This window comes from Notolabrus celidotus, chromosome 19, assembly GCF_009762535.1.
Source record: "Notolabrus celidotus isolate fNotCel1 chromosome 19, fNotCel1.pri, whole genome shotgun sequence".
Lineage (NCBI taxonomy): Eukaryota > Metazoa > Chordata > Actinopteri > Labriformes > Labridae > Notolabrus > Notolabrus celidotus.
Genome location: NC_048290.1, coordinates 18918122 through 18929425, shown reverse-complemented (window position 1 = coordinate 18929425; position 11304 = coordinate 18918122). Strand labels below are relative to the sequence as shown.

The window sequence follows — 11304 nt, the reverse complement described above, 5'->3', positions numbered from 1 at the left end:
CGAGTTAAGACGCTGTGACATCACACAAAACCCTTTAAAGCCTGATTCAAATTAAGAAGTGCAAAGACAACATTTCAGTCCCAAAAACTAAGAACCATTTTGTTTTAGGGACCAGACGCTGATTCAAAGTGATTCTAGGGGCATGTTTGTTTCTCTGCAGAGAGCTCAGACTCGGAGTCGGATTAACGCTCCTCTCACCGTGAGATGTTCAGACAGATCGCTCAGAAAGTTGATTGTTTGGCAGCAAGTCGCCCAGCTGGCCATAGAACTCACATCATGGGATTTTTCTGTAATCTTCAGCCACCAACCTCCATGAGCTTGATCCCTTCCTCCAGACTTCCAGGGTACCAGGGTCTCCCGACTACAGTCCACCACCCCCACAGAGACACTCAGGCAGACTTTCTCTGACCCACTGAATGTGTTTCTCCTCAGTCATGCAAGGATTCAGGACCAAAGGTGTCTCACACGCAGCCAGAGCCATTCATTCTCCTAACCTTGAACTCCTTTCTTACTCTGGGGTGAAGAGAGGGAAAGCCCAGCTTCTCCTCTTTCTTCTGAGGAACAGGAGGTTGATCTTCAGCCTCTCTCAAACTATCGAGTCTTCCATCACGAGTCATGTCCCCGTTACTGCTGGGTGACCTTTAGTCCTTTCCTAGTTTGAGCCCTGCTTTACCTTGCATCTGAAGAGAAACCATGCATATCTGGACAAGGCCAGGTTATTCACTTTGTTCCCCTCACAGCTCAAGGTGACCCAAGCTCCATCATCAGGTCATCAGGTCATCAGGTGCGGTGGTTAAAAGGCTCTGTGGACCCCCTGTGTGAAATCCTGCATCACTGTTCCCTGACTTGCGGGTTGGCTACTGGTTCATCGATGATTACATCCAAAATGAGATCCTGGTTCCCCTTGGGCTGCTTGTATCCGCCTGAGCTGTGGCCTACCTCACGTGCTATACACCTCACTCCTAAGGAGAATTGGCTGTACTACAACAGCAGCTGCCAACATGAACACTGGCGTTTATGTCAATGGTTCTGCCTGCCAAAAAATCTGTCTCCCTAAGATGCAAATTCTGAAATAAGATTCTATTGCTGCAGATCAAGTGATGCTGGGTTAGTCAGTGTGAATATGCCGGCAGGATAAGGTATCGATTAGGTAGTCGATACTCTATAGCTATGGTATAAGGCTCCTTTTGCAGTTTTGGGGGGTTTAAGATCTTATGTCATCACGTCTTAATTAAGTAAGGATTAGGACTCCACAAGAGTTCAAACCAACCTGCTGTCTGTTCGTCGCCTTCCTGAGATGATCATTTTCAAACTCTTAGTTAAATAATAATTGTTGGAAATCTGTGATGAAGGCTGTTTTGTCTTTGAATCAGGCAAAGAGCACATCTTACCTACTGTATGTTGGTTAGTTTTATCCGCTTGAGGTGAGGTGCATCAAAGGGTCCCAGCCCTCAGTGCAGAGTTTGGACACCACTGGTTTGGGGAATAATTAGTCTGATTTGATTAAAAGTGTTTTTATTAAAAACATGAAAGTTGGACTATTAGTTTATTTACACTCTGAATATATTCCCTTTGTCCGTCCTATGGTTAGTAAAACACAGAGGCATTATGTGAACACGCCTCATACAAACAGATTACATATTAACAACACAAGTCACAGGATTCCCTCTATGTAAGCATAAAATCAGCTGCAACCAAACTACTGAACCTATTTTGTCCAGTAGGGGGCAGCAGAAAGAAACTGTGCACAAAGAAAAAGAGAAGGTGAAGAAGAAAGAGCTGGAAGTGGAGTTAAAGCTTTAAACTCGTGATTCACACTTAAAATAAAAAAAGATGATTTAAACAGCTTCAAAGTTCACTCAGTTAATGTTTCACAGAGTCTCCTCTTAAACTTCCTGCTGACATTTCATCAGCTTTAGAGAGCAGCTTTATATCATAGAAACACCTCTAACTGTTTCATAAAATAAGAATATGTATAAATTATAGTATATAATCACCCTCCTGTTATTCCCTGAAACACACTGTGTTTGATCCCTTCAGCAACAGGAGGTGTGATACTTACAAGTTTGACTCTGCTGTTCCTTGGGACATTAAACCTGGCTGTAAAGTTTAACGCCGTGTTCCTTCTCCCAATAAAAACTGTCCGTGTGTCTACATGAAGAACTGAGCCAGCAGGTTAGCCACACCGAGAACAATCAGGAAGCTGTGGAACATAGCTGACGGCCAGCGCAGCGCCCCTTGTCTCTTAAGAGAGATCATATGGACCAAAGCTGGAAACACAAAAACCAGAGCCAGACCACAGGTCGCTCCAGAGAACCTGCAGAGAGAGAGAAACATTACAAACTAAACTAGAGAACTGCCTCTCTGCCAAGAGAAACCTACATTTAAGTTATCATCAGAGTTTACACAGTGTGGACGGAGGGACGGCTTCAAACATACCTGATGATGGATCCGATGTTTGGATAAAACTTTGCCATCAGGACTCCAGAGGCCACGATTAAAATGTTCAGAGACAGAACATGAAAGAAACTACAACAAAATACCAGAAAGGGAGGGAGAGATGGATTAAAATCCTAATCTGAAACATCAGCAATATTTCATCTGAATCACCTAAAATCTGTATATCACTCATAGCATGGCTTAAAGGTCATCTACAGATTTCATTGTCTTCAGAGTGTAACTGTCACTTTTTACAGTGTGCAGATTAAACTTATTCATTCTGTCACCCACACATTTTACAGTGTGCAGATTAAATTCATTCAGTATGCCATTCTCACTTTTTACAGTGTGCAGTTTAAATTAATTAATTCTGTCATCCTCACTTTTTACACTGTGCAGATTATACTCATTCATTCATTCTGTCATCCTCCTTTTTTACAGTGTGCAGATTAAATTCATTCAGTCTGCCATTCTCACTTTTTACAGTGTGCAGATTAAATTAATTCTGTCATCCTCACTTTTTACAGTGTGCAGATTATATTCATTCATTCATTCTGTCATACTCACTTTTTACAGTATGCAGATTATATTCATTCTGTCATCCTTACTTTTCACAGTGTGCAGATTAAATTCATTCATTCATACTGTCAACCTCACTATTTACAGCGTGCAGATTAAATTAATTCATTTTCACCCCCACTTTTTACAGTGTGTAGATTAAATTCATTCATTCATTCTGTCACCCTCACTTTCTTCAGTGTGCAGATTAAATTCATTCATTCATTCTGTCACCCACGCCTTTCACTTTCTATGGTGTTCAGTGTCATCACTTTTTACAGTGTGCCGAGTTTTCTTCACTTTTTACAGCGTGCTGTGTCGCCTTCGTGCAGCCTACCTTGGGTAATGGTTTCCAAAGATCTGACCCATCACCTGGACCCGCACCAGGTAGCCCAGCAGGGGGTAAACAGTGATCATCTGGAACAGCAGGAAACCCCGGGCCACAAACACCATCACATCGCTGCTAGAGAAGTTATCCAGAAAGTTCTGTGTCGGGGGGGTCACAGAGTCAGAACTCAGTCTGAACGATCAATACTAATAAAACAATAACTATAATAACTAGATCAATAAATAACAGATTAAATAATTCAGGTTAAAAACATTAAATGAATGAAATGCTCCTCACTGGTTCGATGCAGTCTTTGGAGAGAGGAGGGGAGGGGAACGCAGCAAAGATTAAAACCCCCACGTACAGGTACGTCACTCCCACCAACAGGTACGCCACAGACAGGTCCCGCACCTGAACGCCACACAGCACAGAAATAACACAATGATGAAAAACAACTACAGAGTGAAGAAGATGATGTAACCCAAAATTTACACAGGATGCGCTGCGTTGAGCGCGTGGCGGAGCAGACTCATGGAGATGATATCAGAGTGATGAAGATGATGAAACATACGTTGTTCTCCTGGTTCCGGTTGCTCTTCATGAGGGTGATGATGCAGTTGTGGATGAAAAAAGCCAAAGTAAGAACTCCAGTCAGCTGAGGGAAGATCAGCCTGAACTCTACGAACCACAGAAGAAGAAGAAGAAGAAGAAGAAGAAGAAGAAGAAGAAGAAGAAGAAGAAGAAGAAGAAGAAGAAGAAGAAGAAGAAGAAGAAGAAGAAGAAGAAGAAGAAGAAGAAGAAGAAGAAGAAGAAGAAGAAGAGTCAGTGAGTCTGCTGCTTTATTCTAACGTAATAAAACAATATGCTAAACAGCTGGAACATTGATCTCTGCCTGAAGTTATTAGAGCCTATGCTTCATTAGAGTAAAAAACACACCTGGAACAAAGAACTGTGTAGAGTGGAACCAGTGGAACTCCAGGTGGAACCCTAGACGGAATGCTTTGATGGTGACCAGAGAGATCAGGTAGATCACAGATATGGTACCTGTAAAACATTGACAATAAAACTAAATATGACGATAAAAGAACAGAGTCAAATAATTTAAAACGATGATTCAACGATTTAATGATCCAACGATTCAATGATTCAAAAAAATCAACGAATCAATGATCTAAAAATTCAACGATTAAATAATTCAACGATTTAGTGATTCAATGATGCAATGATTTAATGATTCAACAATTCAACGATTCAAAGATTCAATGTTTCAATGATTCAAAGATTCAACAAATCAACATATCAATGCTTCAACGAATCAATGATTCAATGATCCAAATTTAATAATTCAATGATCCAAATTTAATAATTCAATGATCCAAATTTAATAATTCAATGAACCAACGATTCAAATTAAATGATTCAACGATTCAACAAATCAAGGATTCAATGATTAAACGATTCAATTAATCATTGATTAAACGATTCAATGATTAAACAATTCAAATGATTCAATAAAAGAGTAGAGATGTTGACAATCACCTAGGAAGGTAAACCTGGCGAAGAATGCGGCGGAGCGGAAGCAGAGCAGCGGCAGCAGCAGGACAATCAGGTAGAGAGGGATGGTATTGGTTTTACTCCACCAACGCTCAAACGAGTCTCCGGCTGTTTCATTTCCTCCCCCCAGAACCACAGCGCTCAGCGTCAGGTTCCCCCCAGGGTCCGTGTTCGGGTACGGACAGATCACTTTCCAAAATTACAAGAAACAAATAATCATAAAAAAATCTGCCGCCAAAACAGTTTAAGGTTTAAAAAACAGCGAGTTACCTCGATCTGAGCCATTTGTCCCAAACTCTGAGTCAGACACGTTTACATGGTGCGCTGAATCTGTGGAAAACAGACGACACAAGGGATCAATAAAACCAATAATTAATCCAATAATCAAAGAACTATAAAACTTCCACTTCACTCATTACATTATCTGCATTTAACGACGATCGCCGTGCCTCACAGCTCACATACTGAAGCCGTCACCAGGTGGAGAGTTTAAGTGTGTCAGACAGCAGACGGAGCATTACCTTGCATGTTATCAGGCATGATAATAAAACATAATAACAACATAATAATGAAATATTTGTGTTTGAACTCACTGTAGATGAACTGTCCTGTGTTGTAAAGGAAGTTGGACATTAGGACCCAGTAAACCACCATGGCTCCAATCAGAGACACCATGGAGAAAACCAGACTGGACCACTGACCGAACTTTCCAAAATAATACTTGCAGACATCCGGGAACTCCCACTCTGACGTGTCCACATAGGCTACAAACAGTACAGAGAAGGTTATCGTATTTATATCTGGCCTCAAATCAACATCACAATGAAATCAAAATGTTACCTTGCTTTAATCAACGATTATCATTATTCTTTCTTTGTTGATGTTTCTTTTTTATTTGGACTATAAACCCGCTGTGCTCCACTGACACTGTGGGAGCATCATCCTTTGTGATGTTGTATAAAATGGCGTCAGTTATTTCTTTCCCATATTTCAAATATTTGTGTTATCAGCATAGTCTGTATAAAATATGGTATCCATGACGTCACCCATCTGTTCCTGAGTGCTGTTTTGAAGTCAATCGACGGTGGCAGCCATATTGGAAATGTGGAACTCAACCAGGCAGAGTGTGACGTAAAGGGGCGGAGTTTGAGCCTCCTAGCCAACAGCTATGCGTTCCCGACCGGGAGTCAAGTCAGTCATGTCCTTATTTGGGCAAAAACTCGTAATCTTAATATCTTCTGAACCATCGCATTAGAAAAAAATTCACCCCTGTACAGTGTGTGCCGATGCCAACGTAGGGCCAAGCCGTTTTTTGAACCAGGCTGTAAACATGTTTATTAATGCTGCAAAGATTGTCTTTTCCCATTCATGTCTATGTGGTTTCCGGTGTTTCTGCAGCCAGCCTCAAGCGGATTCTCGATGAATTGCAGTTTATAACACTTCCGCATTGGCTTCATAGTTTGAGACTGGAGGTTGCCGCTTGGTTATCAGCTGCTTTGTGGAGGCACTTGTTGCTGGGTGTTTGCAAGATAATGTTGAACATCTCATAATCAGAATAATCATTGAATAATCAATGATTTTAAACTATTCCAGTTAAATGTTAAATATAAAAAGTTAAATAAAAAATGTTCCACAGTAAATGAAGCGACCACGAATCTTTAAACACTAATAATTAAACTAGCTGCAGTCTATCGGAGGGAGGACGGCTCTTGTAATTTTGTAATATTCTAAGACATTCACTGGTCAGATTAACACTTCATGGCACCATATTTCATGGATGTATGACAGTTGTTGAACGTCTCTGCAACGTTGTTGTTGTTTTTTTATAGCCTCTTTTGTCGCTTAGATAACGTTGGTTAAAGGTTCTGAAACTTCAAACTTAACCCTTTGTTTTGTCCACATACGCTACAAACATTAACACACCACTATTTCAATAAATCTTCATTAAGATTTCAAATCCTTTTTACTGAAAAAAAAGGACACTTTTCACACCTGCAGCTAAAATAAAAAAAGATAAACTGTATTTAAATAAAACCTGTTGTGTAATTTAAGTCAGTCCTGGTATGAAACAAGTATTTCTGCTTTACATTTCTAAAACTGTGATAAGGTCGTAAATATTTTCCAGTTTGTATGCTGTGTTATATTGAGAGTGTATACAGTATGACAGGTGGGACTCACGTATGGCCTTTGGTGATCTGAGCACAATGTAGCAGCAGTAGAGCATCAGAAGGCCGATGGTGATGAGAATGAGGATGCCCAGAGTGAAACCAGCCTGAAGGGGATAAAGATACAACAGACTCAAGAAACAACTACTGCAACGAAGAGACAAACTACAAACAGAAAAATAAACTAAAAGCTCAAAGATTCAAACTACTGCCACAAAGAGACAAACTACTGCCACAAAAAGAGACAAACTACTGCCACAAAAAGAGACAAACTACTGCCACAAGAAGACAAACTACTGCCACAAGAAGACAAACTACTGCCACAGAGAGACAAACTACTGCCACAGAGAGACAAACTACTGCCACAAGAAGACAAACTACTGCCACAAAGAGACAAACTACTGCCACAAGAAGACAAACTACTGCCACAAGAAGACAAACTACTGCCACAGAGAGACAAACTACTGCCACAAGAAGACAAACTACTGCCACAGAGAGACAAACTACTGCCACAAGAAGACAAACTACTGCCACAAGAAGACAAACTACTGCCACAAGAAGACAAACTATTGCCACAAGACAAACTACTGCCACAAGAAGACAAACTACTGCCACAAAGAGACAAACTACTGCCACAAGAAGACAAACTACTGTCACAAGAAGACAAACTACTGCCACAAGAAGACAAACTACTGCCACAAAGAGACAAACTACTGCCACAGAGAGACAAACTACTGCCACAAAGAGACAAACTACTTCACGATAATACAAACATTCAGAGTGACTAAGGATCACTTTAAAGGATTAATTTGACTTTGAATGGCTGGATCACCTGTTTGATTCCCCAGGGTATGCTGAGGATGGATGTGCCCATCATCGTGTTCCAGATCGCAAATCTATGGAAAAAAAAACAGCAAAAAAATTAAATAAACATAATCTGAGGAGAAACAGTCGGAAGTAATGAAATTAAATAATCTAAAACAAATAATATGAAAATAATAGCTGAAAAAAACAGGATAGCATATTTACATCAAATTAAAATAATAGTAGGAAATTATAAACCAAAACACAATAATCAGACAGAAAATAGGAGAAACAAGAAAATAAAATCTGAGAAATAAAGCAGAAAAAAATCATGAAGAAATAATCTGAGAAAATAAAGGCAAAAATCGTTAAATAAAATAATCTGAGAAAAGAGCGCAAAATTATAAAACAAAATGAGAGAATAGGATTATCTAAGAAAAACAACAGAATAATTAAATTAAATTATCTGAGAAAAAACAGCATGACATAAGAAAATATAATAATTGTAGAAAAGAACAGCTGTAAATAACAATAATATAGATTTATAGTATAATAAATCCTCACATGGTAATGATGCTGGGGTTTTTGGAAGTGCTGTCACTGCTGGTCACTTTAAACGCCGTCCCCAGCGGGCTGTAGATGTAGAGCTCTTCTGGACCGGGGATCACATGATTCGGAGGACTCTGGGGAGAAGCAGAATGTCCTCACAGGTACAGTAAAACAAAGAGAGGTTCGTGCTGAGGTCGCTGAGCTATGATTGATCTTACCAGCAGCCTATCAGACGAGCCGGTCAGGCGGCCGTAGTAATGAACTCGGCTGTTGAGGATGGCAGCTTCAGCGGTAACTCTCTCCTGAGGATCATCATCTACGATGTTTCTGGGCTCCACATGGAACGGCCTGATGACACATTCATGATAACCAATAATCAACAACAATTTATCAGCAATAATCAATAACAATAAACAACAACAAAGCATGAAAACAATAAAATTAAAAACAAAATCAACAACTATCAATAATAACAGTCAACAATCGTCCACGATGTTTCAGAGCTCCACATGAGATGGACGGATGATACGAGCCATTTATTAACACCAATAATCAGCAATTATCAGCATTAATCACCAATAATCCCAAATAATCCCAATAATCCCAATAATCACCAATAATCACTATAAACACCAATAATCTCCAATAATCATCCAATAATCTGCAATAATCAATAACAACAAAAAATATTAATGTAAATAAAACATCTAAAACACAACTCATGTTTAAATAAACACATGATGGGGAGGAGTGTGTGTGTGTGTGTGAGTGTGTGTGTGTGTGTGTGTGTGTGTGAGCTGGTCAGTCACTGTGAAATACCAAACTGGATTAAAACTCTCACACACTGCTGATGCTGGGCTGGTGTTGAACACACACACAGAAACCTTAACACACAGATAAACACACACACACACACACACATACATACACACACACACACACGTTAGTGTTCTCTTGTGAATTCCAGGGAGCCTAACTCATAGAAAGCTGCTTGTTTATCATCCGAACAGAAACTCTGAGCTCAGCTTTAAGATGCTGTTTGAACACACACACACACACACACACACACACACACACACACACACACACACACACAGAGACACAGAGAGAGAGAGAGAGAGAGAGAGAGAGAGAGAGACGTTAACAGCTCAGTTGAACACAGCGGAAGGTGTGATGGATGCCCCATATTAAAATGTTATGGCAGAAATAAACATGTTTACAGCTTGGTACAGACTCGGGTCTCTATAGCTAATTTCTCTCTTCATGACAACTATACGTCTGAGTTTATAAACAACTCACCTGTTTACAGCAGGTAAAGGGTTAAAGGGAGGGTTAGGGGGTGGCCTCTTTGAGTGAATTTGCTGAGGTGATGCCTCGCAGACGTATGGAAGCTCTCACCTGTCAGTCACTGAACACAACATCCTGGACTGGATTTGATTTATGATCAGAAGGAGACTGGAATGCCAGAGTCCGGAAACCAGCAGGTGATTTCAGGTAGATGACCTTTAACAGCAGCTGAGACTCTGGAGGAGGTTTAAATGTTTGTGTTGTAATTCTTAAAGTAAAATTTAAGACCTGTCGTACAGTTGTAGAGCTGCTGCTAAAACGTGCACGACTGTTTTATGTTTCCTTTAAGTTTCACCTAATAAAAGCAAACTCAGCGTTTTACTGGTGACTCACCAGTCAAAGCCAAGAGAAGAGGAAGTGACACCAGACCACGCTCTATAACCTAGCAACATTGAGCGGGGTTAGACTCTGACAGCGGTGTCTTTGGCGCTGACTGAACAAAAAATAAAGCGTGCCAGTGTTTGATGTAAACTCCTCCTGAGTGAAACAGTGCGCTCTGTCTCTATGTACTGACTCAGGTGTTCAGGTGGATATGATCATAATACAACTATATACACCTGCAGAGAGCTCCTTCAGCTCACACCAGGCTCACTTGCTGCTCATCCACCTGCTGTCTTTAATCCAAAGTTTCTTTTTAACCAGTTTTTACCGTTTGTTCTTGAAGTCCAGGGAGTCGGTGGATCCTCTGTGAGAGACATCTTCTGTGGTGAGTTCAGAGTTCAGCAGAGGCTGACAGTCGTCCTCCATCGCAGCTTCAGACGTTCATCACTGAAACACGGTCATCATTTATTAATATACTACATAATATATATTATTTCACTGTTAGTACATGTCAGCCTGTTTGTGCGGCTTAATAAACAGATTTACTTTGCTAATCATGTAAACTAACACAAACTACATATTTAGTATAAATTAACTTATCTGAGTTTAATGTAAATAAATATCTTTTACTCAGTTTAAAGGTGTCTGCCGATTATCTCAGCTCTACAATAACACTCACTATTCACCTGTTTAAATATTTTTCACCTGTTTCTGTCATCATCAGCCCTGACTAACCAGTTAAATAACAAACTAACCACAGTCTGCCTCTTTAAAATCAGATAATACAGATATAAATGTGATAAATAAGAGTATAAAGTGATAAATAAGAGTATAAATGTGATAAATAAGAGTATAATGTGATAAATAAAGAGTATAATGTGATAAATAAGACTGTAAATGTGATAAATAAGAGTAAACAAGAGTATAATGTAATAAATAAGAATATAAATGTGATAAATAAGAGTATAAAAGTAGTGTTTAAGTCTGAAATGTGAAGTAAACTCACCTCTTCAACAGCCCGTCTGTCTCCTTCTCGCGCTGTCAGCAGATTTTTAGGAGCGTGACTGCGCCGTGACGTCACACCCTGCGGCTGGTGCGCGTGTATAATAATGCAGAATATTAAATATATAAAATAAAAGATCTGAAATCTCCTGAGACTGCAGGACGTTAACTCAAAGTTCACCGTGAAGCCGAGGCTTGTTTTCTACTTCGACTTCCTCCTCCTCCTCTTCCTCTTCG

General features: G+C 39.9%; 1 protein-coding gene across 1 annotated transcript; it reads right to left on the bottom strand.

Annotated features, from left to right (window-relative positions):
* Positions 1-1498: 1498 nt before the first annotated feature.
* Positions 1499-11304, bottom strand: slc38a9 (solute carrier family 38 member 9). The gene is made up of 15 exons (XM_034710430.1): positions 11072-11304; positions 10394-10512; positions 8616-8745; positions 8413-8531; positions 7877-7940; positions 7058-7151; positions 5473-5643; positions 5150-5209; positions 4865-5068; positions 4262-4369; positions 3897-4003; positions 3623-3736; positions 3335-3483; positions 2440-2529; positions 1499-2317 (listed from the first exon to the last, which is right to left on the bottom strand). Exons 2-15 carry the CDS (start codon positions 10489-10491, stop codon positions 2152-2154), a joined length of 1674 nt encoding a protein of 557 aa, XP_034566321.1. The 5' UTR covers positions 10492-10512; positions 11072-11304; the 3' UTR covers positions 1499-2151.